Raw genomic sequence first — 26,033 nt, forward strand, 5'->3', positions numbered from 1 at the left:
AGTTTTGAATTTAAACTGGAAAGCATAGGTGTGGAAGAAAAGCAAACAGATATGTCTCCTGCAGAAAGATATGTGCCATGGTATTGTCCCTTTCAATCTTCTGTGCCACTGCCAGTGGACATATAAAAAGAAAAATGGTGGGTTTAAGTCTCTCTCAGGCCAATTACTTCGTATCGTCTCCAGTCTTCCAACATTATGCTTTCTGAACTTTACAGAAGCATATTTAAGAGCAAAATGTGTGAATACATCGCCTTCTTTTAAGCAACCCTGCACTCAGAGGATAAATCAATAAGTCAGCATAAAGGAACTATCTGTGTAGGTCCACAATGTAGAACCAAGCAGACTCTGGGTACCTCTCACGTTCAGAGTCAGTTCTGTGGCTTGTGTTGGCATTACAGGTGAAACCCCATCCCTGCTAATCTGTTCTCTACTTTTTGTTATTCCTGTTCTCAGTCAGCTTTTAATTCACCCTAAAGCAAGAAGCGGTCAGCACGATGCCCTCATGCCCACATAGCATCAGAAGTGGGATAGCTATTGCAGTTCAAAGGCCTTATTTGTAGAGCCCTATGAGAATAAAGGGAATTTTGTTCTAACCCAGCTTTAGGTAAGTACAATGCTGTCATCACATATTGCTCGTCATCTAGACTCCCTTTATCCTCAACGGAGAGAAACAAGCCTCCCCTGAATGTGACTCATTTGACCTTTATATAAGCATCTATTTTTAATTAAATAGCAATTCAGGCAATAAGCTCTGATGCAGACACCTGTAATATTACCCCCTTCCCTGCCCTGTCCCTTTATCCAAGAGGATGCATATAAAAAACTCATATTTAATTACTAAATTAATCATAATTTATTTTAGTAATAATTTCATTATTAACAGAATAAACCCCAAATTGGGTATACTCAGTGGATGTTCTCATTTCAGTGGAAACACCCCCTAATACAGTGCAAATTTTTCACAATGCAATCAAGCACATCATCTTAGTTTATCCTCTTTCTATTGTGTAGCGTGCTCAGAAGATAAGAGTGCAGTAACAAAAACACAATGGAGCTGGCTTTTGGTTTATGAAACTAACTTCTAGAGCTATTTAGGACTGAGCTGATACAGGGATAATATGTATTTTCTGAGAAACAATGATAAGGAAAGTATATTGCATGGAAGTTCTCTTGGTGCTACTGGAATTTGTATTACTATTGAGTTTCACCCTGATAAAAATGCCTGGGGGAAGAAGTAATCTTTATAAAGATTCCCATTTATTTTAAGCTTCCCATGTTTCAAATTAATGGCAGCTGGATTCATGGCAAATCTCTAGAACTAAGTCAGGATGGTCTAGTGCCATAATATATCTTTGTGACCATAAGTATGCTAAATAACCAATTCTGGCACAGAAAAGAACAGCCTGCCCCTAGGGTCCACAGTGGTCTATACTCAATTTTGATTTCCCTGTCCTACACACAGTGTTTACTTTGGACAGAGGTTACATGTTTTATTGAATTTATAACATCATCTGGACATCAGAATAATCCCCTTTTCCAGGGAACAAACCAATCATGATCAGCAAGAAACCATTAGCTTGCAATAGTCTCTAGAAATGTGTTCACCAAGATGGAAGATCTCGTGCTATAAAACGAGACAAGTAGGATACAGAAATTAAAGCCAGGCTGCATGCTGAACTCTAAGTGAAGAAAGGGAAGGAGGGCACTACAGTACATGGAATCCTCATTCTCAGGTCAAAGTGCCAATAATCTACAACCACAGCTTTTACTGAGAAAGGCAAACTCTGTATTAAATTCATGGTGCAGGTTTACCATAAAAATGACGTTTCTCTATCCAGGGATGCTACACAGAAAGAAGTGATGCCCTTCTGCCACTGGCCACATTTCAAGGCTGAGTTCATCAGGATTTTTACAGGAACTATATAAAACCACATACTTTGTAACTGCTGTCTTTCAGATTACCCACCAAAACACACCAGTTCAGATCATTATCTCTGAACTGAGATTTCACAGGAGCTGGGAGTCTTTAGAACTTACTCCAATGCTTTTTAAAGCTGACACTCTACAACTGAAACAGTATACTAACCAAACACTGCCTGAATACAACTCCTGCTGATCCCACCCTTTTATATGTCCTTATTCCAATAAATCACAACACAAACATAAGCAAATAAACCCTCAAGAAATCACATTTTTAAATGAAGAGCAAACATAGCTTCATAGATGCTTTTATTCTTATGTTTATTTTAAAAGATGGAGGACAAGGGATGGGAATACACGATGGTTTTTATAGTTTTAGGGTTGTGTAAAATGCAAAGCTTACCTCTGCCTTGTGCTAAGTTCCTGTTATATCCTACAGGACTAAAGTACTCAAATATAAAGACAGCCATGGCAGACACAATGAGAAGCATCACAAACATCATCACCCAGACAGAAGCACTAAAAGGCTCTGCAGCAAAACAGACAAGAGAAACAGAAACACAGTTCATTAAACCAGTCACAGCACAAGAATTCTAATGTCTTTGACTAGGCAAGCCCAGCAGCTTTCTTTAAATTAGCTTTTACCAACCAAAATGCTAGCAAATAAATAGCAATATATGAAGTAAGTAACTATACACAACATGAGTACAGTCAAAATCTCAAATGTAAGTTTCAATTCAAATCCAAAGGCTGTATACTTTTCTTTGACCAAGCTTTTATTAACTCTTAAATAACTAATTTGACTCGCTGCTTGTTTTACAGTCACCTATTCACAATGAGGTAGCCCGTTTCTATGTTATGTGCATTTACCAAAGGATGGTCCAACCATTCTGGTTGTGTTTCTGCAGACCAAAAGCAATTAAGCACGTTTAATACATTTGGTAATTTACTGAAGTAGATCTCTCTCATTTTCTATCCAGTAAAAGGTGTTGGGGGAAAAAACCTAAATACTTGCATTGAGAAATATTTTTTGTTTCAGAACTTTTTCCCTCTGTTCACTTCCATCTACCTGCAATGAAGATGTTGTTTTTACCAATTGCAAACACATCCTTTTGAAAGTCTCATTCTCATCTGGGAGCAAATTTCTGAAATCAAAAGGTTTTTAAAGGAAAACTGAATGTCAGTTTGAAAGACAGAAAAACATGATTAAGTAGAAGAAGTAGGTTGGAACAGAAAACTAAAAGCAGTTTCAAATACCAGAGGAAGAACCAACTTTTGAAAGGATTGGACACGGTAATAATATGTCATAACACGAAATTCTTAAGTATTTGCATTGCCAAATCATAAATTCTTTGCCACTTCAGGATATATGTAAGGTTTTCTATTACAGAGTAATATGTATGTATTAGGCCAGATTATTTGGGGTTTTTTTTATATCATAATTTGGTAGATACTGCAAGCATACAATGCTCTGAAGTGTGTGTGGGGAAGTCTTAATAGAAAATTTCTTCAGAAATTTGGAATCAAGAAAAAACCAAATAGCCCCACTAGTGATTTTCAATGTGAACAAAACAGGGAAAACAGGGAAATTTTAAGCCAAACTGTTCCCTTTCTGTTCGTTTGGGGTTTTTTTAAAGATAATGTTAAAGAAGAATATATGTACTAGGTTTTTTAATTTTTTTTTAAACAGATTTATTTTTAAGAGAGGTTATGAGGTTCTATAATTTATTATAATTGTTTGGAAGAGAATAGTAAGTTAACAAAATAACAGAATTCTTAACAGGCATAGGAAAGGCAGGTAGAAGACATGTAGCCAAATACAGTTAATATCAAATATTGTATGAATTCACATATTAACTGGAATAAATTGGCATTCATATAAAACAATTTTGACAGCATTCTCAGAGAAGAAAGCAGCAACTTGTTCAAAATCTAAATAAGGCAAAGGGTAAAACATCTGATAACAAGCCAGCCATAAACAACAGCTTAAGCAGAATGCCCTTTAATAATTTAAGCATTCCGGTAACGAGGTGGGGGATTAAAAGAAGCAATAGAAAAATAAAAAGGTGGTTAGAATAGCAAGCAGTAAGATTGAACAAGTACAAAATCAATTGAACAACAAAGTTGATCTTTCTGTCATATCCAAGATCAAATTACTCATTCAGCACTGTTTGATTCTCAAAGCCAGCAGCAGTTTGATAAGAATTTTCAGTAAAGCTATGATATGGCAGAAAAATATTAATGTGTGATTTGACTGGCACTGGAGAATAATGAGCAATGTCCCCCTCTTAAAAATATAGTAATTTGGGTTTGAGGTTTCCCTTACATAAAGCTGAATCCAATCTCCACAGAGTTGTTACAGAATTTATTCTTGGATTTGGTATTTATGAATTTTGAGTATGATAGGAAAACATTTCCATGTGAATAAAACTCTCATTTGAAGGAGATAACCACATCAGAAATACAACGCTGCAGATCATCACACCATCAGTGATTTGATCTATTGACACAACCACTGAACAGGAACACTAGTTCTGGCACAATCCCACACGTGCCTACATTGCAGTAGCAAACCCCAGGAACAGTATTTCATGAACTGCAATCAAGAGCTATTTCCAAAAACTAATGTATTTGACAGAGTTTTTGAAATCTTTAAAACAATCATGTAAGATGACAATTCTTACACATTCACTTAATTGAAACAAATTTGGCTGTGAATAGAATCAGGTCTCTGCCCGATCGGATTTTGTGTGGCAAAGCATCGTGGTACTGTGCACGCCCCATGGAAATGCACAGTTCCAGTAAAGTGGCAGTTCCATGCACGTCTAAAGAGGGAGATCACACTTCTGAGACACAGACTTGATTTACTGGTGCAGCAAGTCACATTTCTTCAAAAGTAATGCTCTTCTATAGAGCTTTATAAGAAGGGGTTATTTGTACCTTTTAAGTTATATTTACATCCAACTCAACCAATAGCTGAATGTCTTTTAGAAATCTAATAGCTATATTGTTGTGAAAGATACAAAAGCAGCTTCTTCTTTGATGGTCTTTGTAAGCAGGTTTTAAAGAGTCTACAGTAAGAATCACCTGTGCTTACAGCACATTTAGAAATCACCCCAGCACTTATATTTCAAATTATAATCTCAACATGCTACAACTGACATTTTAAAAATGAATTGACTTTACAAGTCAATGACTTCTGGAACTGACAAGGCTATCTGAATATTTTCAAAACAGGTACAGACTCTCATTATTTCATTAAAATATCTTTAATTCACTAAAAAATATTAACCACCAACCTTTTTTTTTAGGTATTACCAGGTTTGTGAAGTTACTTGATTACTCACTATTGCTTGCATCATCTCAGCAGGGAACAAGTATGAGCAGTAAGCAATGTGGCTAAATGACGACTCTTGGGTAAGAAAACCCAATTATTTGCCCACTTGTAGCTGACACTACACCAACAATCTGCTCCCCAATGGCTAAAAGCAATTTCAGTGGAACTGAAGAACTTACACTTAGCAATCTAAAAAGAAACCATACAATCAGTGATGCAAAACCAGCATCGCTGCTGACCTAACAGACTTGGGAACACTAAACTGTTTTGTAAGATAGCTGGAAAACAGTGGGGTTTGGGGGGTTTTTTTGTCATTGAAATTACTTCAGTGCCATTGGTACTATTTTCCTGTGCAACATGTCTTTAAAAATACTGGGTCTGAATGTGCTATGAGGAACATAACTGCATTCTGGGCACTTTTGATCCAGCTCACAGCTCATTCTCTTTTCAGTCATGGCTAATTCAGGCTGATCTCCAAATACAGAAATAAACAGTAAGCACTAAAAGAAAAGAAGAGGGAGGTAATGAAAGGAGAAAACAATTGAAGCAATCAAGGAGAGACCATCAAAGTCTTTTTTTCTTTATATCCTACCTCCTTTCTGTCCAGCCTTTCATCTCTTTTCTATATCCCACTGCTCAAGTGCATCACAACTCCACTGCACAGATGGACAAAACACTCAGAAGCGCTCCAGTGCAGTAGTGTGGTGTTCCAAGGCCAGAGGTAACTTACCAAATTAGTTGTCAGATCTCTTCTAATCATAAGAAATTATCTTTTTAACTATTCTACAAGGGAGTTTTAAATTGTTTTGTGTCTGTGAGTGTTAAAAAGATATGAAACCATCTACAGTGGGCTAAACAAGTATAAATTAGTTTCTGAAGAAGCAGGTTTTGAGGAAATAATTTGCTCCAGTTGAAGATTTTGAGGAATTCTTTCTCATATTGAAATCACTATCATTGTTCTTCACTTACTGCATCTGAAACCAAGAGCACAATGTTCATGTGCTAATAATCACACGAATCAGCATGTCCACAGTACATACATCCTAATGTAAGATTCAAAACTTGACAGAACTGTGTCAATGCACTATACACCCTTAAGAACAATGAAACCTACCCAACTCTATAGGAATGCAATTAAATAATCTAGAGGGGTTGGAGAATCATACCTAGAAAGGCAGATGGTGAAACTGTGCCATTGCTCCGTGACACCATGACACTAATTCCAGTCTCAACAAATGGCACTGAAAAGTCAACCACTTCAGAGCGCTCTTCATTAATAGTGAGAGACCCCACAGCCATAACTGCACGATGATATACCACCTGATCCACAAAGAGAAGACACCACCAACATTACTCAGTAGAGAATACCTCATTTCTCCAAAAGAATTAAAAACAATCATTGCTAAGTTCTTACTTGAGAGCTCTTTTACCTAACAGCACTTACTTCACCAATCATTCCATTCCACACGTTATTGACTTTTTTGCCATGTTTCCCATTAGTCACCAAATACAGGTCATATGTGAACTTGACAGTTTTAGATAACTTCTTCAAGATATCGATGCAGAATCCTTTGCAGCACTTCTTTACATTAGTTCCCTCATTAGTTGAGTTGCTGTTGACAGAGAAGAGAGACATAAACATATCTCCTGGGAAAAAAATAACCACCTCAACAGCAAGATTCAGCATAGTGTGCAAAAAGCTTTTTGTCACACTTCTGAGGGACCATGTTTTTCTGAATTGACATAGAAATAATCCAGAGGGTGCTTTATATATGGTGCTTGTAGCTCTTACTAAGCAGAGTGCAGTTGCTTGGTAAGAGGTAAATAGAAGATAACGGTAGACCTTGTATGACAAGCTTCCTGCTGCAGTATCCAGCCTACTGCATTTCACTTCTCCATCAAGTCATAGTCTCCTCTTAGTAATCTCTCTCTCAGACTTACATTAAACATTCATTACTTTTACTCTCAAGACACAAGTCTACATGTCATTTACTAATTACAGAACTCCCCAACATGTAAGCTCTATAAAGGCACAGCAGTTCCCTGTAATGCAAAGGGATGCTGCCCCTTTTTCTGTGGTTTGAGGAGGTGAATTTCAGGCCACTTTTTTTTTTCCTGAAATGCTCAGTTCATGACCTGTAGAACTTTCCAGTATAATCACCTTCAGAAGCCAACATAATATTTTATAGACTCTGAAAGGGTTGAAATGAAAGTGAAAAATAATTTAGAACTTGACTAAATATAGTTATGTAAAAAACCCAAGTTTCTCCAGAGTTAGGAAGTATGTGTACTAACATTCAGCCGTCTCTGGAAATCTTCAGAAACACACATTATATCCCTTAACATCTGCTCAGTAAAAACATGTTGTTGTTGTATTCAGTTCATAAATAAATACATGGATTGAAGCACAGAACAGGTGAGGAAACACTGATAAATGCACAACAAGAATTTTCCCACTGATTTCTAATAAGTGCTCCAAAGTTACAGAACAATCAAAATAGGGCGTGTTTTTCCAGACAGCCTAGTTTATCCTTTACCAAACTTCTGCATAAACATACATTTTGATGAGGAAACCTTCTCAAATTGTTAAAGATTCGTTAAAGCAAGCATATTTCAGCATAACCAGAAACAATTCAAAAGCGACACCTTAATCTAATTTTAGAATGCAATCTTCTTCCATGGGACTGAAAAGGGAGAATTCTAGTTGACTTTAAATTTTCTGTAAACTCACTATCCTGTCATTAATTCAGAGTGTCTTACAAATATAAACCCAGAAACTTTCAACACATTAAAAAGGAAGATGTACACACAAGAGGACACCATGTGGGAAAGTGAAAAAGAAAGAGGAAATTAAAATCTGAAGCAAAAGGAAGAGAAGAGCACAATAGCAGAAAACAATTATGAAATGAAAGAAGCAAGGAAAAGAATTAATGAGAAAATAAGGGAATATATTTTGCACTCAAACTAAAGACCAAAACAATGCTATGTATTTACTTACTTGATTTTGACAAATTTGCGACATGGTACAGTGTTTTTTTGGCAACTTTCCATCAAAGGATCCACATCTTCAACAATGACAAAGGGAGCCTCTTCCAGGGTGACAATGCTCAAATGGTTATCGTCTGGGTCGCTGTCTGCAAAAGAGCTGTACCTTGGCCAGACTGAGTACTTCAGGCTCAGCGAGTTGTTCTCCCATTTCCCCACCTGAAAGGCCAAGACACACGGCTCCTGGTATCTGCCTCCTTGTTTTGACAAGTGAGATCTAATATCAAATGTGCTAGGATACAGGTACCAGAGATTACATTGCAAAGACATTGTCCCAGGCTTTTGTTATCAAAACTATATTAGAACTTTTTAGTAATTGCCTGAAATAAGAAAACACACTGGGGTAAAGACAGAAAAGTAAAGTTATTTTAAGAAATAAAATCTTTGTGAAGACTGGAGGATATCAGTTAACCCTATCTATCAACCGGCTTTAGTTGCACTGAAATTTCACATGTATCATTTACATTTGACCCAGATCAGAAACCAGATACTCCATTTGCAGCCAATTTGCAGTAATAAGCACACAAGCCTCAAATAAAATTTAAAACACACCTGAAACACCACACACATCTCAACAACCAAACGATCACGATATAATTTCAAAATAGAAGACACTTTCATCATTACAGTTTGAAAAGCCATCCTGAAAGCTTTTACCTCCAGTTCCATCCCACCTGAGCCAGGCCAAACCATGTTTTTCATACACAGAAATTAAATTCTGATGATTTAGTTCTCATTAGAAATAAGCATATTTTATTCTGCTTTAGTTCATGCCAACTGCTGGGGGAATTTAAGAAAGCATATCCCACTGTATGCTCAAATTGTCCGCTCATTTACTGTTATAAATTATCCCTTCTAAATTAATCTATGTTTATTTCCACTTCCAGAATGCCAGAAAGAGGCATATGATTTAAATAGTTGGAAAACACTAACATTTTCTGCCTCAGATTATGCTCAAATACTTTGTATCCATAAATCTAATTGCATGTTTTATCTGAGTAGTGATGACAGATAATATAAATGAGCTACCAATCCACAAAATTTATAACCTAATGCATTTTAATAACTCTTCAATTGCTTAAGCTAAACAAATTATAACATAATCATGAGACTGCTGAAATATTTGTTTTGCAAGGAAAATGGTGGGGATTAACAGTACAATGAGAGTCTTGGGTCCTAAAAAATACCTATTAAAAAAAATGTTACCTACCTTCTGTCTTCTAAAACTTTAGAATGAATCACAAAAGTTTCTGAAGAACATGATTTATATCCATTCCTATTTAGGGAAACATATAAGCACATGCCCTTTGCAGTTCTCTTTCCATCCTGTTTGTAAGTCAAGTTGCTGAACTTTAATGTAGGAGGCAGAAATGCCGAATTGCTACACACTTAAATTAGGAAATTCAAAATATCTCAAGGGAATTACGAATTCCCACCTAAATCGTTGGGAACTGGGCACATATTATGTACAGTCTTAGTATGAAATTTAATCAAAATACAATGGTTGACACATTTGCTAGAGAAAAAAATTGTGCAGAGGGAAACGATTGTATTTAACTCTGTAACAGATAGTTGTACTGCAAAAATACTTTAATTGTCAATTTGTGGGATAAAATCACATTCACAGCAGAGTCTGTGCTGGTTTACATTAGCTTACACAGTGCAGTTTATATCTGTGCCCCAAGTAGGCTGTGAAGTTGACCATCTGGAATGGAGAGATATCCAGCCGGCTCTGCAACGAGCGTGCCAAGTACTACGATGGATTTCAGAAGTGGAAGTGTGCCTGACCGCCTGCCTATTCCAACCAGCAAGGAGAAAGGAAACATGTCTGAGGCCTGGTTGTGTTTCTGTGTTCAGATCTACAGCAGTGGCAGCACCTGCCTTTCTGAATCACTCAATAGGGGACCCTGGGGGGAGGCAGCTCCACCTAATCCCGAAGCACATAGACCAACAGGGCTACAAGCTGCCCACAGCAACAGAAGCTCATCTACGCCTACCAATAATGTAACAATTGGTTTGATACTATTAAAGGAGTAATCTCAATGCTCTTTCATACTACAACTGGAGAAAGTCATTTTATTGTTCTGAGGAAGTTACAACCAGTGACACTAACGGTTTAACTTATGGAAACACTAATTACTTGACAGTCACATGAGTATGGAATTGTTGTGTTGAACAAACCTCTGCAGTTAGGTACAAAAATTCTTCTCTCTTGCATTGCAGGGATTTATCTCAGTATTTACTCCTTGGTAACCTTATTTTTAAAAAATAACTACAAACTTAGGATGGCCTTAGGGGCATCCCTACTTCTCTGTCCAATAACATAAACAGCCGCAGTCCCAGAGTGTCACGGTGACTTTATCTGGGCTTTATATGGTGCACAAATTGCACACACCACTGCAGGGAGTAACCTACAGTGTCAGAAAGCACAATGAAAAAACGTACAGGAGAAAGAGATCAATGTCATGAAGAATGGTAGAAAAACAAAAGGCAGAACAAGCTCTGAAAATCCTCACTGATGGGCTAAGAATGGTAAATGAGGAAGGGCAGCCATTAGAAAGAGGCTGGAGGTCACCTCTTCTGTTTGGGAAACGTTTCTGTTGTATTTGCTTGATCTAATTAATAAATCATTGTTGGATTTTCTCTGCCACTGATGCTGGACTCAAAAGTCAACAGTCTGCATGTTTATTCGGTGTTTTGATAGCTATACTATTGAAAATTGTGCATTGCAAATGATCAAAAGACTTGTATCTCTTCCATTTCTTCTAGATGGAGAGTAACAATCTAATTTCACACAATTAAAGTACAGTCAAAATATGGACCAATTTTTATATTTGTATTAGAAGCTTTTTAGTTTGTGCAGAACTAATTATAACATTTTTATTAAGAATACAAATAGTATGAATTATTTACACAATATTTTCCATCTTCATATATTATTTGGTTCTTTCAATACCCTTGTGCAATTGATACTATCCCTATTTTTACAGGGTGAAGGGCTGAAATAACAGAGATAAGCTGTCATATAAGCTAAACTAACACATGAGAAGATTCCCATCAAAATAAAGGGAATTTCTGAAATCGCATCCATATGTAGATGTCCTGCAAGATCGGCCTTTATATCACTTCAGAAGCCAGATGTAGTGTTACATCTAGTCACTATCCATTTTGAATGTCTTCAAAACCTTCAAATGCTTAGGGAAAAAGCTAACAGCTTCTAACAGCTACACGTGTTCATTTTATTTCAGAACATTATGAAGAGTTCTGCTTACAAAGTGTAAGAATCTGTGTGCGAACCCAAAAGTTAAGCCCTCATTCAACACTGACTGTTAGAGAGACTTACCTGTGGCAAGAAGGCAAAATATCTAAGTTAAAAAAAGCATTCAGGTCCTGGTGTTACCTGTGAAGGTCATTATAAATGCTGCAGAATATGAAAAAGTTCAGATGTAAAAATATGAAAAGCAGAACATGAAAAGTTCAGTTGCTGCTCTCGGTAGGAGACAACAGTGATATTTGAATAAACCATTTTACAGTGAAATAGTTCACCGGCCCGGACAGCTTCAAAATTCAGTTGCCTCTAGTGTTTTGCAGAGTGTGCTAATTCTTCAGTAGCTATCATGATCATGAAGTGAACTAAACATGGAACCCCAGACCAAGTCCAAGCCTCTAGATTTGAGACAGAATGCCTGTTTTTAAGACAGAAGGCTCTGTGTTTGAATTAGTGTGCTTACCTATTAATTCTGGTGTCCCTGACACAGATGTTCTTTACGCAACATTTCTGATTTTGATGACAAACTATTTGAACGCTAGAGCACATAAATGTGCAGGTTAAACCAAAACCTCCAATGCAGAATGTTAGTGAACAGTATCTCTACATACTCTTAGCAGAGAGCAGAAACAGTTTTCACAGCCAGCCTATCAGGGACTCACAGATCCACAAAACCAAAACAGTGGCAAACTCACACGTAGGACAGAAACACACCACAGGGAAATGTTACCACTGCAGTGAAGAATTACTATCTTGTTCTTTCAGTCTGCAACTTAAAACTTCCTACTTGCAGTCGATCAATCTCAAGGGAACTCTCTGCCATTCAGAAGCTTTTTCTTATCTCTGGAGTCTTCAAGCCATCACTGCTTGGTAAAGGGTAACCAGGGGACATCAGGGAGTTAAAATACTGCACAGGCCTGCCAGGCTGCCAAAATTATATTTTGACAGGGTGGGAGATGTGTAGGAGAGAACTTTTACTGAATATAATTGCCATTCTCTTAAATTTTTGAAAGAAAACAGTTCAGACAGTGGGCTTTTTACTGGAAAAAAAAAAAAAAAACCCTAACCAAACAAAAACCCCAACAACCAAGAAAAAACCCCAACAAAGCCCACAATTTGAAATAACTTGTAAGCAGTTCTTTTTTTAAATAAAGTACTTGCACTTCTAGTTCTGGATTTGGTATCTAGAAATACATGCTAATTTAGCAGAATCTGAAGAGATAAATCTGAGGTGAGAGAATTTGAACTATTCAAGTGCATTGTTCTGTTTGTTTTGTTTGGGTTACTAATCCACAAAATTTGAAATTTTAACTTTTTCTTCTCCAAAAGAGAACAGCAACATGTTTAAGATTACAAATCTCTGTGTTGGACAGGATAATCATTTTCCTTGCTCCTGGAAGCAAGATTGACTGCCCCTGAGACCACGGCTGAAAGCACAGCTCATTAACAGGAGGCAGTCAGAGCCATGGCCCAACTACAGCAAGAAGGATCTCACTTATTTGAGTTGATGAGGCAGGCACATCCTGAATTTAAAATGAAACAAATATAACTTAAAACATCTACCTGTGGTGTAGCCACTCCCAAATGACAGGAAATTTAGCTGTAGATGAATCAGGGCAATTCAGTCTGTCTTACCTGCATCCCTTTCCTCATCTATTTCTTTCCTCGTTCCCCATCTCAGCATAAGACACAGTCATCTTCACCTGCAACCATGTGCTGTTACAAAATCTCACGTGCTGAGGAGTTATTCCTCCAGGCACATGGAGGACACAGGAAAAATATAGCTATTTTTGTAAAAATCTGTGCTCTGCAAAAACTCTTTTTCATTTAGGTAGCATGACTTTTTTAGAATGACAACCATTTAATAGAGCGTTAAATAAAATATGGGAGGAACATTTGGACTTTCAGATTATGCAACCTGAAAGATGAAACTACAGAATAGTTCAAAGACAGGTCTGAAAATTTGATTTATGCTCCAACCTTAAACCCAGTTAACTACATTTAGTTACATTCTATAGCAAGTCAAGCAACAGAGATAAGACCAGAATTCTTAGAGTGCAGAGAGCATGGAAACGTGTCTATAAAGAGAGCTCTCCTGCTTAGACTTCCTAAGAAAACAATAGTGCCAGAGAAATTAAAAGTGAGAATGAGATTATTCTCAAGTGGTAAAATGGAATATCTATTTTGCTAGATAAAAAATTGGAAGGGGAAGGTAAAACTGCCTTGAGAAAGATTTTAAAGTAGCACCCTGCATTGGTAAACCAAACATTAGAAAAAAAGATAATTCATGCTGAGGATAATGCTCAAAAAACACAGATATAAACCGTTATGGAACTGTCAAAAGCTGCACGAAAATACATTTACTGTGTGGAAATGCCACAAAACACACAGAGATTTCTGATACATTTCAATCATTTCTAGTTAGACTGATAATGATGTGGCCTTGACCCCAGACAAATACAGAAGATGGCTCTCTCAAAAAAGGGGCAAGAGAGTAATTTTGGGGAAAGATCCTGCCCCAAATTACAAAAAAAAAAAAATCTTGTTTATGGCCAAAAACAGGACTGAAAAAAAAATACAGTTTCAACAGCAAATTAAATCCTTGTTTCACTGTTGTAGGTGAAAAACTCAGCTCCAAGTACAGACTTTCAATGGTACATAAACCATTGTATTTCTTTTGAACTTGTACATTCTTCCCTATTTTCTCTATCTTCATGTGCAGGCTGGAATATTCTGTTGGTTTAATCTCTACAGGATACACAGGAAGGAAAGCAGAAAATAGCTGAGAGCACTGAAGGGCTTGTTTAATGTCAGACTGAATCAGCAATCACAGGGTCCTCATCTCATCCACCTTACAAACTCCCTGTATTACATACATGGTTTGACCACTTCATGGATGCCTAGTTATTTTTTGAAGACTGCAGCTGTGGGGGGTGATAACGAAGCATTTGGTGTTTCTTTGTGACAGCTAGACAAATACAGCTAGGCTGAGACAGTCAACTTGCAAAGTTACACACTGCTACTGTACTTCACAGAGTCACCTCTCCTGCTGCACCCTAAAGCAGTCTCTAAATAATACAATGCTAATCACATACCCTCACAGAGACCATCAAATCAGAGAAAAAGAGCAAGGCCACATCCTGGGCAGAGAGAGAAAAGAGCAGAGTATGTTCTGCCTTGTGAGCCAATGCTGGCACAAAAAGAAAGTCTGTCACACCAACATATCTCACAGAAAACAAACAAATAACTCAGTCCTATCGCCCTCTTCCCAGCAGATGGGAACAGTACACAATCCACAGTCATCAGCCTTTTGGAAAAAAATTAATTAAAAAAATGGTACATGACAACATGGATACTGAATGCACTCCCAGGGCTACCCGAACAAGCCTTGGAAAAGAGAAAAATTTCCAGGGTTGTTCTTTCTGCACTACACACATACACATATTGCAAGCATAATTCTTGAGTTGTCTCACTTTTGTGAAGAAAATAATGCTGAGCAAATGCAAAATCTAACTCACTATGCTTTATACACAAACTATTTATTACTCTCATTTCATCACAGTTCTCCACTTAGAAGGAAGAGCTACTCTGGCAAGTTTTAAGTCAATAACTAGAAAGCATAAATTGAGTTTGTCGGGTTAGCAATAACAGGCAGCTGCAGAACAAAGCACAAGAGCAGAATTCTTCCTCCAGAAACAGCATCTGTTGTGTACCTTCTGCTGCAAACCTGTGTCCCTCCACATTTCTGAAAGTCTGTATTTCATAATGCCAGCCTAAATTGCAATGACAAAACACCATGCGAGCACTTTCATGTCTTATTAATATGGAGTGGTTTACAGTCCCGTGTGTTTGGAAGCCATCCATTTAAGGCTTTGAAGTGTTCAGAATTTGCTGTGGAATCTCATGTGGGGAATGCAAATGTGCTGCTCTTCCCTCAGGGCTGCTCCTCACGCTGCAGGAAGGTGCCAGTGCTGTGACCAGCAGGCCTCACAGGAAAACGTGCGACCCAGAGGGATGGAAAGCAAAGAGGGAGAAACAGAAACTGTCACCTCCTGTGGCCTCATTTCCCAACACTGAGCTAGTAATTAGCATTCACCAAATCCTCAGTGTTTGGTATGATTGTGGTGCTGGGAAATGTCCTGCATAACTCCATGTAGTGCAGAGTTCAAGCTCATGCCAGAGAAGCCGTTTTATGAGTTGATTATGTTATTAGAAAGGAAAAGAGCCAACAGCCCCTTCCCTCCGCTTCCTGGTGGTGGAGGGCAGACGTCCTGCCACCTCTCAGTAAGGATCTTGCAGCTCTCCAGAAATGACCAGATGACTACACTTTTGCCTCTAGAAAGAGCTACCCTTGAAGTCTTCCTGCTCTTTAGTCTCCTCTCTCGTATCAGCCGTAAAGAACAGGAGCAAAGCAGACTCCACCACTGCTTCCCATGGCAGCTACGATTCCTTTACAGCAGCAGAGAGGAGGGAACCATCCTCCCTGGGAAATACAGGGTCTAAGAAATGCTGTGTAATAATTGGTGCAATTCAAAAAATTCAGTACAGTAAAGGTCAAAGGAAAGGCCTTTAGGCTAAGTAGAAGCTCACTGATACAGAAACAACATGCAATTCTCACTTGGCAGTAAGTGTCAGGGTAGGCATATTTACAGGGAGACTAAATATGCTCAGCAACAAGGATGGAACAAAGAAAATGACAACCCAACAGATGTTAAAGAGCATGCTGTTTCTGCTGTGGGCAAAGATAATATATCATGTTAGGCCATAGAGCTACTGACAAAAGCTACACCAGCAAATGGATGATTAGATGATACAATTTCATCTGTTCTGCTCAAAATACATGCATTTCTTCACAACTCTTAAGGACTGTCTGTCATGAGGCATCAGGATCCCTCAGCTGTCACAACCCCTGCTCTGAAATCAACTGATACCTCCCAAGAAAACACCCTGTACCATCTCAGTGATTTTTATTATCAGAATAGTCTACAAAACTTGAGTTCTTATCCAGTGGAATCTCAGCTATACCATTAGACATGCTAGATGTCTTTCCTCAGCTACACGATGGTGGATACTAGTAGCCAGATGGAGCTCTCTGTGAAGACCTTGGTTCATTTATTCCAGGCAGGAATCACACACCCTCTGCCCACTCATTCCTAGTTAGATACAAATGTCTACAAGCTCACACAGAGCTTTTCAACCTGGCATATGATAGTTAATCAGAACGAAATCAAGTTGTACATTAAGTTCTGCATTAATAGAAAGTTACCTTACGTAAATCTGAATGTAAGTAAAGGTTCTTCCAGTGGCATTTAAGCAGGAATTGTGCCACATAGTACCTGTTAGTCTTATTCTATGATTTCTTGTAAAAATCTGTTGGTTATAAAAATGTAGGACTCTTATATCTCATTGTGGTTTTGCCCTGGAACTCACCTTTACATTTTTAAATACACTCATTTCTAAATGCTTTAAATACTGTCCTCCCCACCTTACTTAACATACATGATAAGCACAGCTACTTAAACCACCTACTTTCGGCACTGCTAATGACATCTTAGTATGTGATTTTAGTATCAGATTGACTGGGTTTATTTGCACATTAGAAATTGCAGACTAACAGACTCAGAAGTTTGCAAGTCAGGGAAGTGAATGGGCCAGGTGAGACACCTGGGTCACACCTCACTGAGGTAAGCTTAATGGGAGAGTTGGAGCTGGTACTGTGGGATCTCTGTGGGTTTTTCAGCAGTAGCACAGTGTTCCTGCAGCACTTTGCAGATAGTTGGGCAACACTTAACTCCGGCAAATTTATCAAGTTTCAGTGAAACAAGCACATTAAGCTTGTCTTCTCAAAAATCTATTGCCTGAGAACAGCAGCCCCTTTGCCTGTCAAGATTAGCAGCAAGAATATGGATGTTGATGTCAGAAGTTTGAGTAGCTGCTTTAGAATCTGTCAAAATATCTTGCTGGATGCCTGCTGAATGTGCCCAAAAGTGATTCTCAGTCTTCAAACTACTATCATCCAACCAGCTTTTTTCAGAATCTGATATGGGACAAATCCCTCAGTCAACCCCATTTATACATGAAGTTGCTACTTCAAAGTTTTGATACTGAGTCATTTGTAAAGAAAAAAGTACTTCTTTTGCTAAGGGTAGACGTATGCTCTTTGACTATGGTTGAATGGATTTTCTATAACCTTAAGCCTCGAGTCAAGTATATCAATTTTGAGGCCAAGGAAAAGAGAAGTAAAAGCAGATTATTACACTAAAACCAAAGAAAATTGAGTTTTAATATTAAATCTTGTATTTTCAGGAAGATATTGGGTAAAAAAAATCTTCACATAAAACACAATTACTCTTTCTTACATAAATCATAAAGTAGCTGCTCATAATTTCTATGTACATTAGTCACATTACAAGGATTAGCACATTGTGGCATTGCCAGTTTTTCACATGAGTAAATCATTTAATTAGATTCTAGGATTTGATGTTTCCCATATAGGATTGAGGATATTTAATAAGACTTCAACAAAACAATTCTGTGATAGCCACTGCAATACTGTAAATGGAAGTACAAGCATGTGCCTGTCAGGAAATGTCAGATCTCAGATAAGTAACTTTGACAGTTTTGAGATTGAGCAAGGAGAAAAGTACAAGCAGAAAGAAATTGCTTCAGAGATGTGGGGTGAGAAATGCAACTTGGAAAGAATGTTGAGACAATGCTAGAGCGATGTTCAAATAAACCAAAGGGTGGGCAAGGGCCTTCTCATGTCTCTAAGTGAGAGGAACTCTCCTGTTATTTCTGCACAGTGATGCTCTGATGATACAAACATGGGGTGCTCTGAGATAGCCATGAGCCACATCCAGCTTGCCAGGATAATTGATTAGTCAGTTTGTCTTCGTCCACAGAAGCAGAGATCAGCTTGTGGTCAGAAGAGTTGTTCTGGTGGTGACAGCCTGTTCTTGTCTGCCTTTCACTTCTCCCCTCTGACATAATTCAACCTGGCCCCTTTCCCACAGTCCTGTGGTAGAGCAGCCGACACGCAGGCTGGAGCTAGGGGCAGGCTGTCTTTACTGCAGTAAGGCATCTGGCTTGCTCCCAAAAGGGCTCTACAGCAAAGGGGCAGCTAGAAGCAGATGCATAAATCGGGAAGGGGGGCAGAAGCCTCCCTACAGATACTCTTTCCTCCTATAAGTCCCTCAAGTACAAGGATAAACAGGAAGGGATTTTTGCATCTGATTTTGTGCTGCCATACAACATGCATGGTCAGATACAGCAAACCTGCACCGAATCCTCCATTCTCTGGCAGGGGAGTCACTTGCAGGTTAAAACAGGCTGAAGTTATTTCTTGGAAGTCATGTTGGTTCATATATCCCATATTTCTATGTTGCTTTTTTGGTAATTTTTCAAAAACATCAAACCTGCCTCACTTTGTCCTTTGAATGGTCTTAGAGAAGTTTCAAGGTACAGAATGGACAAAGCCATTATACCATAAGCATTGCTGGCTGCCTCCCTAACAATCTTCTCCCTTTGGTGCCTTATACTAATACTGCCCATGTAGTGCAATATTTTTCCAGAACATTATATATGATATGCAGACTACTGAAGAATTTTAAAAAAGGGTAAGAAATTTTCATAATGGTTACTGAGCAAACGATTCCTCCAAAGATTCAGACTGACACATTTGGATAGCATTACATTTATCCAGAGAATTAAATTTGCATCAAATGAACATCAAGAAGTACACAGTATAATCTAGGACTCCTCTCTGTATTTTTGCATGACTAGCATATTTACTGAAATGTCCTTCAGTAATTCTGATTTTGTCATTACTGTTCAAGATCATGAAGAGTCTTACAGTCTTACAAATTGCACTTGTTAGTTGATTTTATGGGATCCTGAAACTGTAAGAAAAACAGTTCATAGATTTCAGCAGCAATTTAGATAATGCAGGGTCACGCTTTATGAATTTAAAATAAAAGTGGGTGGATGATGTCTCATATGGCAATCAGTTCCTATGAGCCTCTGTTTTTAAAACATGGGACCACAGAGAGCCTGCAAAACTCAGAGCCAAAACAATCACAAGCTGAGTTTTAAACAAAATAAAACAACATCCCCCCCCCCCCCCCAAAAAAAACCCAAAAAACCCACACCAAAACCCTCATGATAAACTTTTCCTTTTTATTACTTGTATATATGATTAACCCTGAGATCAAGACAGAGAGGTTTTTAAAAAAGCAGGTAGTAGAACCTGGTCTCAGCAAATCAATTTTAAACACAGAAGATCTAGAGGATCAGCCTCAAGTTATGTTAAGATTCTAGGTCACTGCACTCCCTCTCTCTATAAATATCTATGAAAATAATATTATTTACTCTTCAAAGTAACTTTTCCTTCCAGTCTGTACAGAGGTTTATGGAGATACTTACCTACCAGAAGCGCACAAGTCAAGATTCTGAATTTTTTAGGCAAACGGAATAGGGATTATCCTGCAATTCAACAGGAATGCCATAGACTTCTCAGTCATCCATTTTATTTTCCTGAACTATAAGATGAAATGCAAGGTGTGTTTCACAGAAACCTTCTGAAACCCATGTGGTATAAAACTTTGCTGATAAATTGCTTTTCCTGTTAAAACTCCTCAGACCTACTCAGAATAAGGTAAAATTATCTTTTCTGAACTGTTGTGACAAACCTGCTACAGCAGAATATCATCACTGACATCCATGACATTAATCTGTCTACTCTTCATGAATAGGGCTCTACCAAGTCTCTCCTACCCCCTCTCACGACTCTTACCCAGAGGTAATGCTCACCTTTTCCCATTCACGATCGTTGTTCAGTACTATCACCACCAGCCTGGGGTGTGCCTGATAACCATCCGCTGTGAAGGACAAGTCTTTACCTTCCCAGGTTACATTCATCATAAACCTAGAAGGTAAGGAAAGAAAGTTCATTGACAAATGGATAGCATCCAGCAGTTAATGAGCAAGCTCCTTCACTCACCAGAACCACTGGTAAAACACAGGCACCAACCCCTGCTCCTGCTGTGAAAAGCCTGCGCTCGTAGCATGTGGAGCATTTCAACACAGTCCTTAGCAGAAGCAAAACACTGTTTATGTGTGATTTTTAATGCAGACATCATTTTTAAAGCAGTTGCCACATTATGCATGACATGTACACTCTCTTTGCCCAAACTCACCAGTTTTTCAGGACGAGTCTACCTAGTTTTTCCATATCCTGATTAGGATGTACAGATTTTAATTTCTAACTTGTTTTCCCCTCATCACTGAGCCATGTACCTTCTTGTCCCAAGCACCATCTTTTCGTTGATTCAGAAATCTGCACATCTAGCATACTTGGCTTTCCTCAAAAATAATTTTCTCTCAAAATTTTCCACAGATCTCTAACATAAATTCATATTTATATTTGCTCCAATTCCACACAGCTCCAGTGTTTCTCAGAGTGAACAGATTGTTTCCACCGCTCCAGGGTGAGAAAGAGCGATGAGAAATTGCAGTTTTTATTTAAAGTGCAAATACAGGGAACTTACTGCCAAGAGACTCAACCACCACATCATACAGGTCAAGCTCCCCAGATTGCAATATTGCAAAAATCTATCATTTTATACATTATCTGAAATTCCCTCAACTAAGAAAACCAGGCATGAAAGGGAAAAAGGCTGGTATTGGTGTTGGTGTTCTTTGGTCACTCTGAGTAACTCCAGACTGTCAATGTGAGCTTGACAGGACTGTCCCCTTGGTGGGAGGTGAAACTGCAATTCAAAATCTCGGATACCCCATGGCACTTCCACAAGTTAACATGCTCTCTACCCCATATGCATGGCCTGAAGCTAATGGCATTGAATTGCACTGAATTCTCAGTGTATTACATTGAACGAAACTTAGTTCAAGCTTTAACCTACGTGCTCTCCCGGAACTCAACTCAACACCAGTATCATTCCATCCTTCAGGCAGATGTGTTCGGAAGGGTGTTACTCTTAACTGTTCTTCATACATTGCTCTGTAAGGTTTCACCAAGACACTGATATTGATTTTGGTTTTGGGGTTGTTTGGACTTTTTGTGTAGTAGATTCTCCTGGTGAATCTGACCTAGACAACAGTCTTCAACTCCACATTCAAAGGACAAGGCTTTGTATCGACACAGCTGCCTGAAAATCCCAACAGCAGAACACTAAATAAATGTATATAGACCCAGAAGAAATAATGGCATTGTACCATAACAGTTAATAATTGCATGTGCAGAGCTCGAACCAGGCATATTAATATCATTCAGCACCAGTTTGACAGCAATTTGTAAATTCACCCATCGTAACAACTCGTATTTTGTGACAGACTTTCCACGTGAAAATTTTCCTCTTGGCAGAACTTTGCTTTTCAGTTGAACTAATTTCCCATATATTGCATTTTTCATCCAGCAATGAAGTGCCTGCTTGGGAACAAAAAGCTTGCTTGCCACCTTGAGAGGAAGTAACAATCCACCAGATAGAATCTGCTTCTTCATACATGTAAGAAAGCAGCATAATGTTCACTCAGTGCTGAAATTCAATGCACTGTGACACACAGAATAAGGTGCTCAGGGAGCTGCCACAAGAGGAAAACAAGGACAAACTGTGAAAACATGTGCTACTTGTGTTCATACTTCTGCATCCTCCCTCACACGTTCCTGCTCAGGCCATACCTGTGAAATAACACCTTCCCCAACAACCACATCATCTTACAAGGCCAGGCAGAAATCACCTCCTTTCAATAAAACCAAAAGCTGAGCGTTTTGTCTCCTCCTGAAGCCTGGACCACAAATGTGTACACACTGCCCATCAGGCTTTTGTGTCTAGCTGGGTTTTTTACTACATAGCCATTGGTGACTGGGCTCAAGTCAAACCCATCCTTTATGTTGTTTGGTAGGATCACTACCCCAGATTTCAAACAGGACTCATATTTTAGGATAAATATGGAAACGCCATAGCCTAGAAGCTAGTCAAGGGCTGTCACAAGAGTGCTGCAGCTGTAGAAATGCTCAAGTGCTTCAAAAAAGAAAGTTGAACCACAAACCTAAACTGAAAATCTGAACTCTGTGTATTTTTAAACTGAATTTACAGGCCTTTAGTAGGGAAACACAGCTTGCAAGTTAAAAAGAAGTCCCTAATCTGTACAAGTGTCTTCAAATTGCATTGTCTGAGTCACAAAGGTGTCGGTGGGTGACGCAGGCTGAGCTACCCCAGTTTCTCAAATTGCAGCAGTAAAAAAGAACTTCAAAGAGATTCTTGTTTTCCCAAGCACACTCTCCTCTACAAAAGTCAACTGCCTGTGTTGTTCAGAAACCAATACCTACAATCTATGTTCCCTTCTGAATTGTCATTTGTCCTCTAGGAAGGAGAGAAGTTACTGGCCAAGATCCTAAACTGCTTGTCTCTATGAAAAAACAGCTCTGCTTTTCTGTTCCTGGTTAGGAAGAGTGAGGAAAAGAAAAGTATTTATAGTCTGTGATATTCTTATACAGCTTTAAGCCCAAGATTAATTCTGTGCAAGATATGTTTGTTTTCTGAATTGGTCAAAAGATATTTCTGCAGTAATTTTGGAAGTGCATATTCTTGTTCTTAACTAAATGAGGTGCTTGATTATTTGAGCTTGCTACTTCAAGGGGGCAATTCAGCATACACCTTAGATTGGTAGCTAATCTGCTTTCATACCTCATTAATGCTACAACCTTTGCAAAGACATGATAGCAGGAGGCCTTGTGATGATGTTATGATACTGAACTCTTAATTAACTTTTGCAAACTTCAGTTTGTGAGATTCCCCAGGTGATACATGTATGAGAAGTGGGATTTTGAGGGGCAAAGTTAAGCTATTCTCATACTGAATCCAAAACAGACTTTATCATTAAGTGAACCAACTCTGTACTATAAATTTCAAACATTTTTAAACATTTACATCATTCTCTTTTCCATGTCACCTTCCCCAACAAAACTGAAAACAGATTCATTGAAACACCATGGCAGAATGCTGTTCCCCTTGTTTTTACAGCAAACCTTTGAAGCACCAAGGTTATGAACTACTTTGTAGTTTAAGGTTTCCAACTTAATTTTTATAGACTCAGAAAGATCAAGTAAATCAGGTAAAGCTTCAGATTAATACCAAAATGATGCAATATTTATCCAAATCAAAAGTCTGACTCTATACAGAAAGACAGAACATGATTGAACAGGATGGGTTTTCCTACCCTGTAAACATTTTATCACGACTTCATGGACTAACTTCCATTCCTTACCTTCCATGGTCAGGATTTCCTATACTGCACAGAAAACTTGAAACCCCAGCAAAGCTGCGACCACTGTGAGACATTCTGTTTCCATGTTATACACAGGCAAACACGTTTGCAAGCTGTGGAATTTCCTTTGATGTTTATCCTATGTACATATATACATAGTTGCAAGAAGTGTTTCCCCAACAAGCACAAGGACTTTAAAGCACAAGCAAGAAGGCTTAGTGAGCTGTGTTGTGGGTGATTTCTAAGGGAAAAAAAAACATAAACCTCTATGTAAATTATAAAGATCACCTTGTTTCAAAGAAGTATTCTAGCCCTGGCTTCACAAACTTCTTCAGGGAATAAGAGGAAAAAAACAATGACAGAATGAAAGCTCAGAATTGCACTGGAGAGCAATCCCACAACGTTGAAGCGGGCGTGATACCACCCCTGGAACCTCACCAGTGACAGTGCTCAGGGAGGTCCCCATGCAGCACTACCCTCCACATGCTGTATCTCCGGGATGCTAGGCAGGGAGCATCTTGCCAAATATTCATGTCCTCACTACAGGTTCTCTCATGACCACCCACCTGCCCACCCATAACCTGGAAGACCCTGGAGCACTACTTTGCAATTTATTGCTCCCTAGAGCAAGCTGCACTCACTACCCATCACCCGTTAAGAATCGTGAGGCAAGAGAGTGAGCCCCTTGTTTCTTCTTTCCAGGGTAACTTTTGTCACAGGCAGCAGTATGAGCCAAGCACTGAATCAACTGTTTGTTTTTCCAAGGAAAAGCCAAGCTGAAGGAACTCCCTGGCCAGAAGGCAAGGGAAACTGAAATTTTTGAGATTCACCAGGCTAGAAATCAGTCAAAAATACAGAATACAATCTGGAGCCAACCCTCAAAAGCATTGAGCAGCCAGGAGGAAGTGCTACTGGAGAGACAAGATACAACCAGTCTGCACATTGAAGCGGCAGCACTCTGCTCTTGCTGAGGCCAGCAGGTCTATTCATGCTTCAAATAAACCTAAATACTCTTCTAGAAAGATTCCAGGATCACAGCATTAAAAAGATGTCACATGTATGAAAACACTTTCACAAATGTATAAAAATTTGGGGCACATAAAGACAACCTGGATTTTAAAAGGTACCAATGAAGCACAGGTGCATTCACAGACCCAAGAAGTCATTGCATTACTCCAAGAAATTAAAACTTTTAAATTAATCCATGCCTTAAAAATAAACACATACAATGGAGCTGTGATTATTATTATAAATTATTTAAAATGCTCTCACCAAAACTACAGAGCAAAAAATGCCAAAACACTCTTTTCCTCTCAAAACCATTTGTTTTGATGTTTTCTCTATTTTTCTCTATTTTGTGTTTATTTTCTTTCTTTCTATGCACTGAAATATGAACGTGAAACTGTCTGTGCTACCATCAAGTTGTGTAACTGAGCACAATTAGCAACACCAGATGCTTCTCCTCAGAAAGGATCCTTGGTTTCTCCCCTGTAAAGGTTTAAGCCTTCATTTCCACTAAGCTCTTTTCATAACATTACCACATCTACCAGTAAATAATTTTCTGGACTCAGAGGACAGGATGATGACAATGGGACAGGACATGTTAAATTTCCAGGGTTACCTTTAAACCCTTCATTCTGATGAGCCTGAATGTGATCACAGGAGAAACTGCTCTGAGCTCCTGCCCAGCACAGCAACAGGGTACCCGAGTGGAGAAGTCTGCCTGGGGGGCTGCAGGATGGAGAGGTGCACCCCACACAGCAGTTACACCTTCAGAAACCAAACAGGTCCTGTAAACACCCTCAACACACGTCCCATGGTTTTAAAAGCAAGCTTAGCCAGGGGAAGTGCAGAGTGTCTCAGATGACCTTTCTTCTGGAAGCTCTGATATTTGCTCCTTACTTTTGTTTTATCATGATAATTTTATACAGATTCAGACTTTTAAAAGCAGAGATTCAGGACTCATCAGGCTTGGGAACACAGCCAGCTCTGCAATAGCAGCATGGTTTATAATTAGTATGAAACCTACCTAGTGTCCAGCTCCCAAACAAATCACTGGCTGGGAAAAATGCAATGGGTAAGGCAGAGGCATTAATGAAAACATATCACTCCTAAGCTACCTTCAAAGAAGAGAACTTAGTTACTAGACCTGTCAAATAAAGCATGTGGCCTGATAGCTGC

The 26,033-nt window shown here is 38.6% G+C and overlaps 1 protein-coding gene across 1 annotated transcript in view; it reads right to left on the reverse strand.

Annotated features, from left to right (window-relative positions):
* GRIN2A (glutamate ionotropic receptor NMDA type subunit 2A) overlaps positions 1 to 26,033 on the reverse strand; it is a gene marked incomplete at both ends in the record, with an annotated part of 166,670 nt that overhangs the window by 41,907 nt on the left and 98,730 nt on the right. The window contains 5 exons of the mRNA XM_084271260.1: positions 2,324 to 2,449; positions 6,424 to 6,577; positions 6,702 to 6,870; positions 8,256 to 8,461; positions 20,379 to 20,493. Coding sequence (XP_084127386.1) covers positions 2,324 to 2,449; positions 6,424 to 6,577; positions 6,702 to 6,870; positions 8,256 to 8,461; positions 20,379 to 20,493 — 770 coding nt within the window. The remainder of the gene's footprint in view (positions 1 to 2,323; positions 2,450 to 6,423; positions 6,578 to 6,701; positions 6,871 to 8,255; positions 8,462 to 20,378; positions 20,494 to 26,033) is intronic.

The sequence above is a fragment of the Gallinula chloropus genome, assembly GCF_964237585.1.
Source record: "Gallinula chloropus genome assembly, chromosome: 15".
NCBI classification, from domain to species: domain Eukaryota; kingdom Metazoa; phylum Chordata; class Aves; order Gruiformes; family Rallidae; genus Gallinula; species Gallinula chloropus.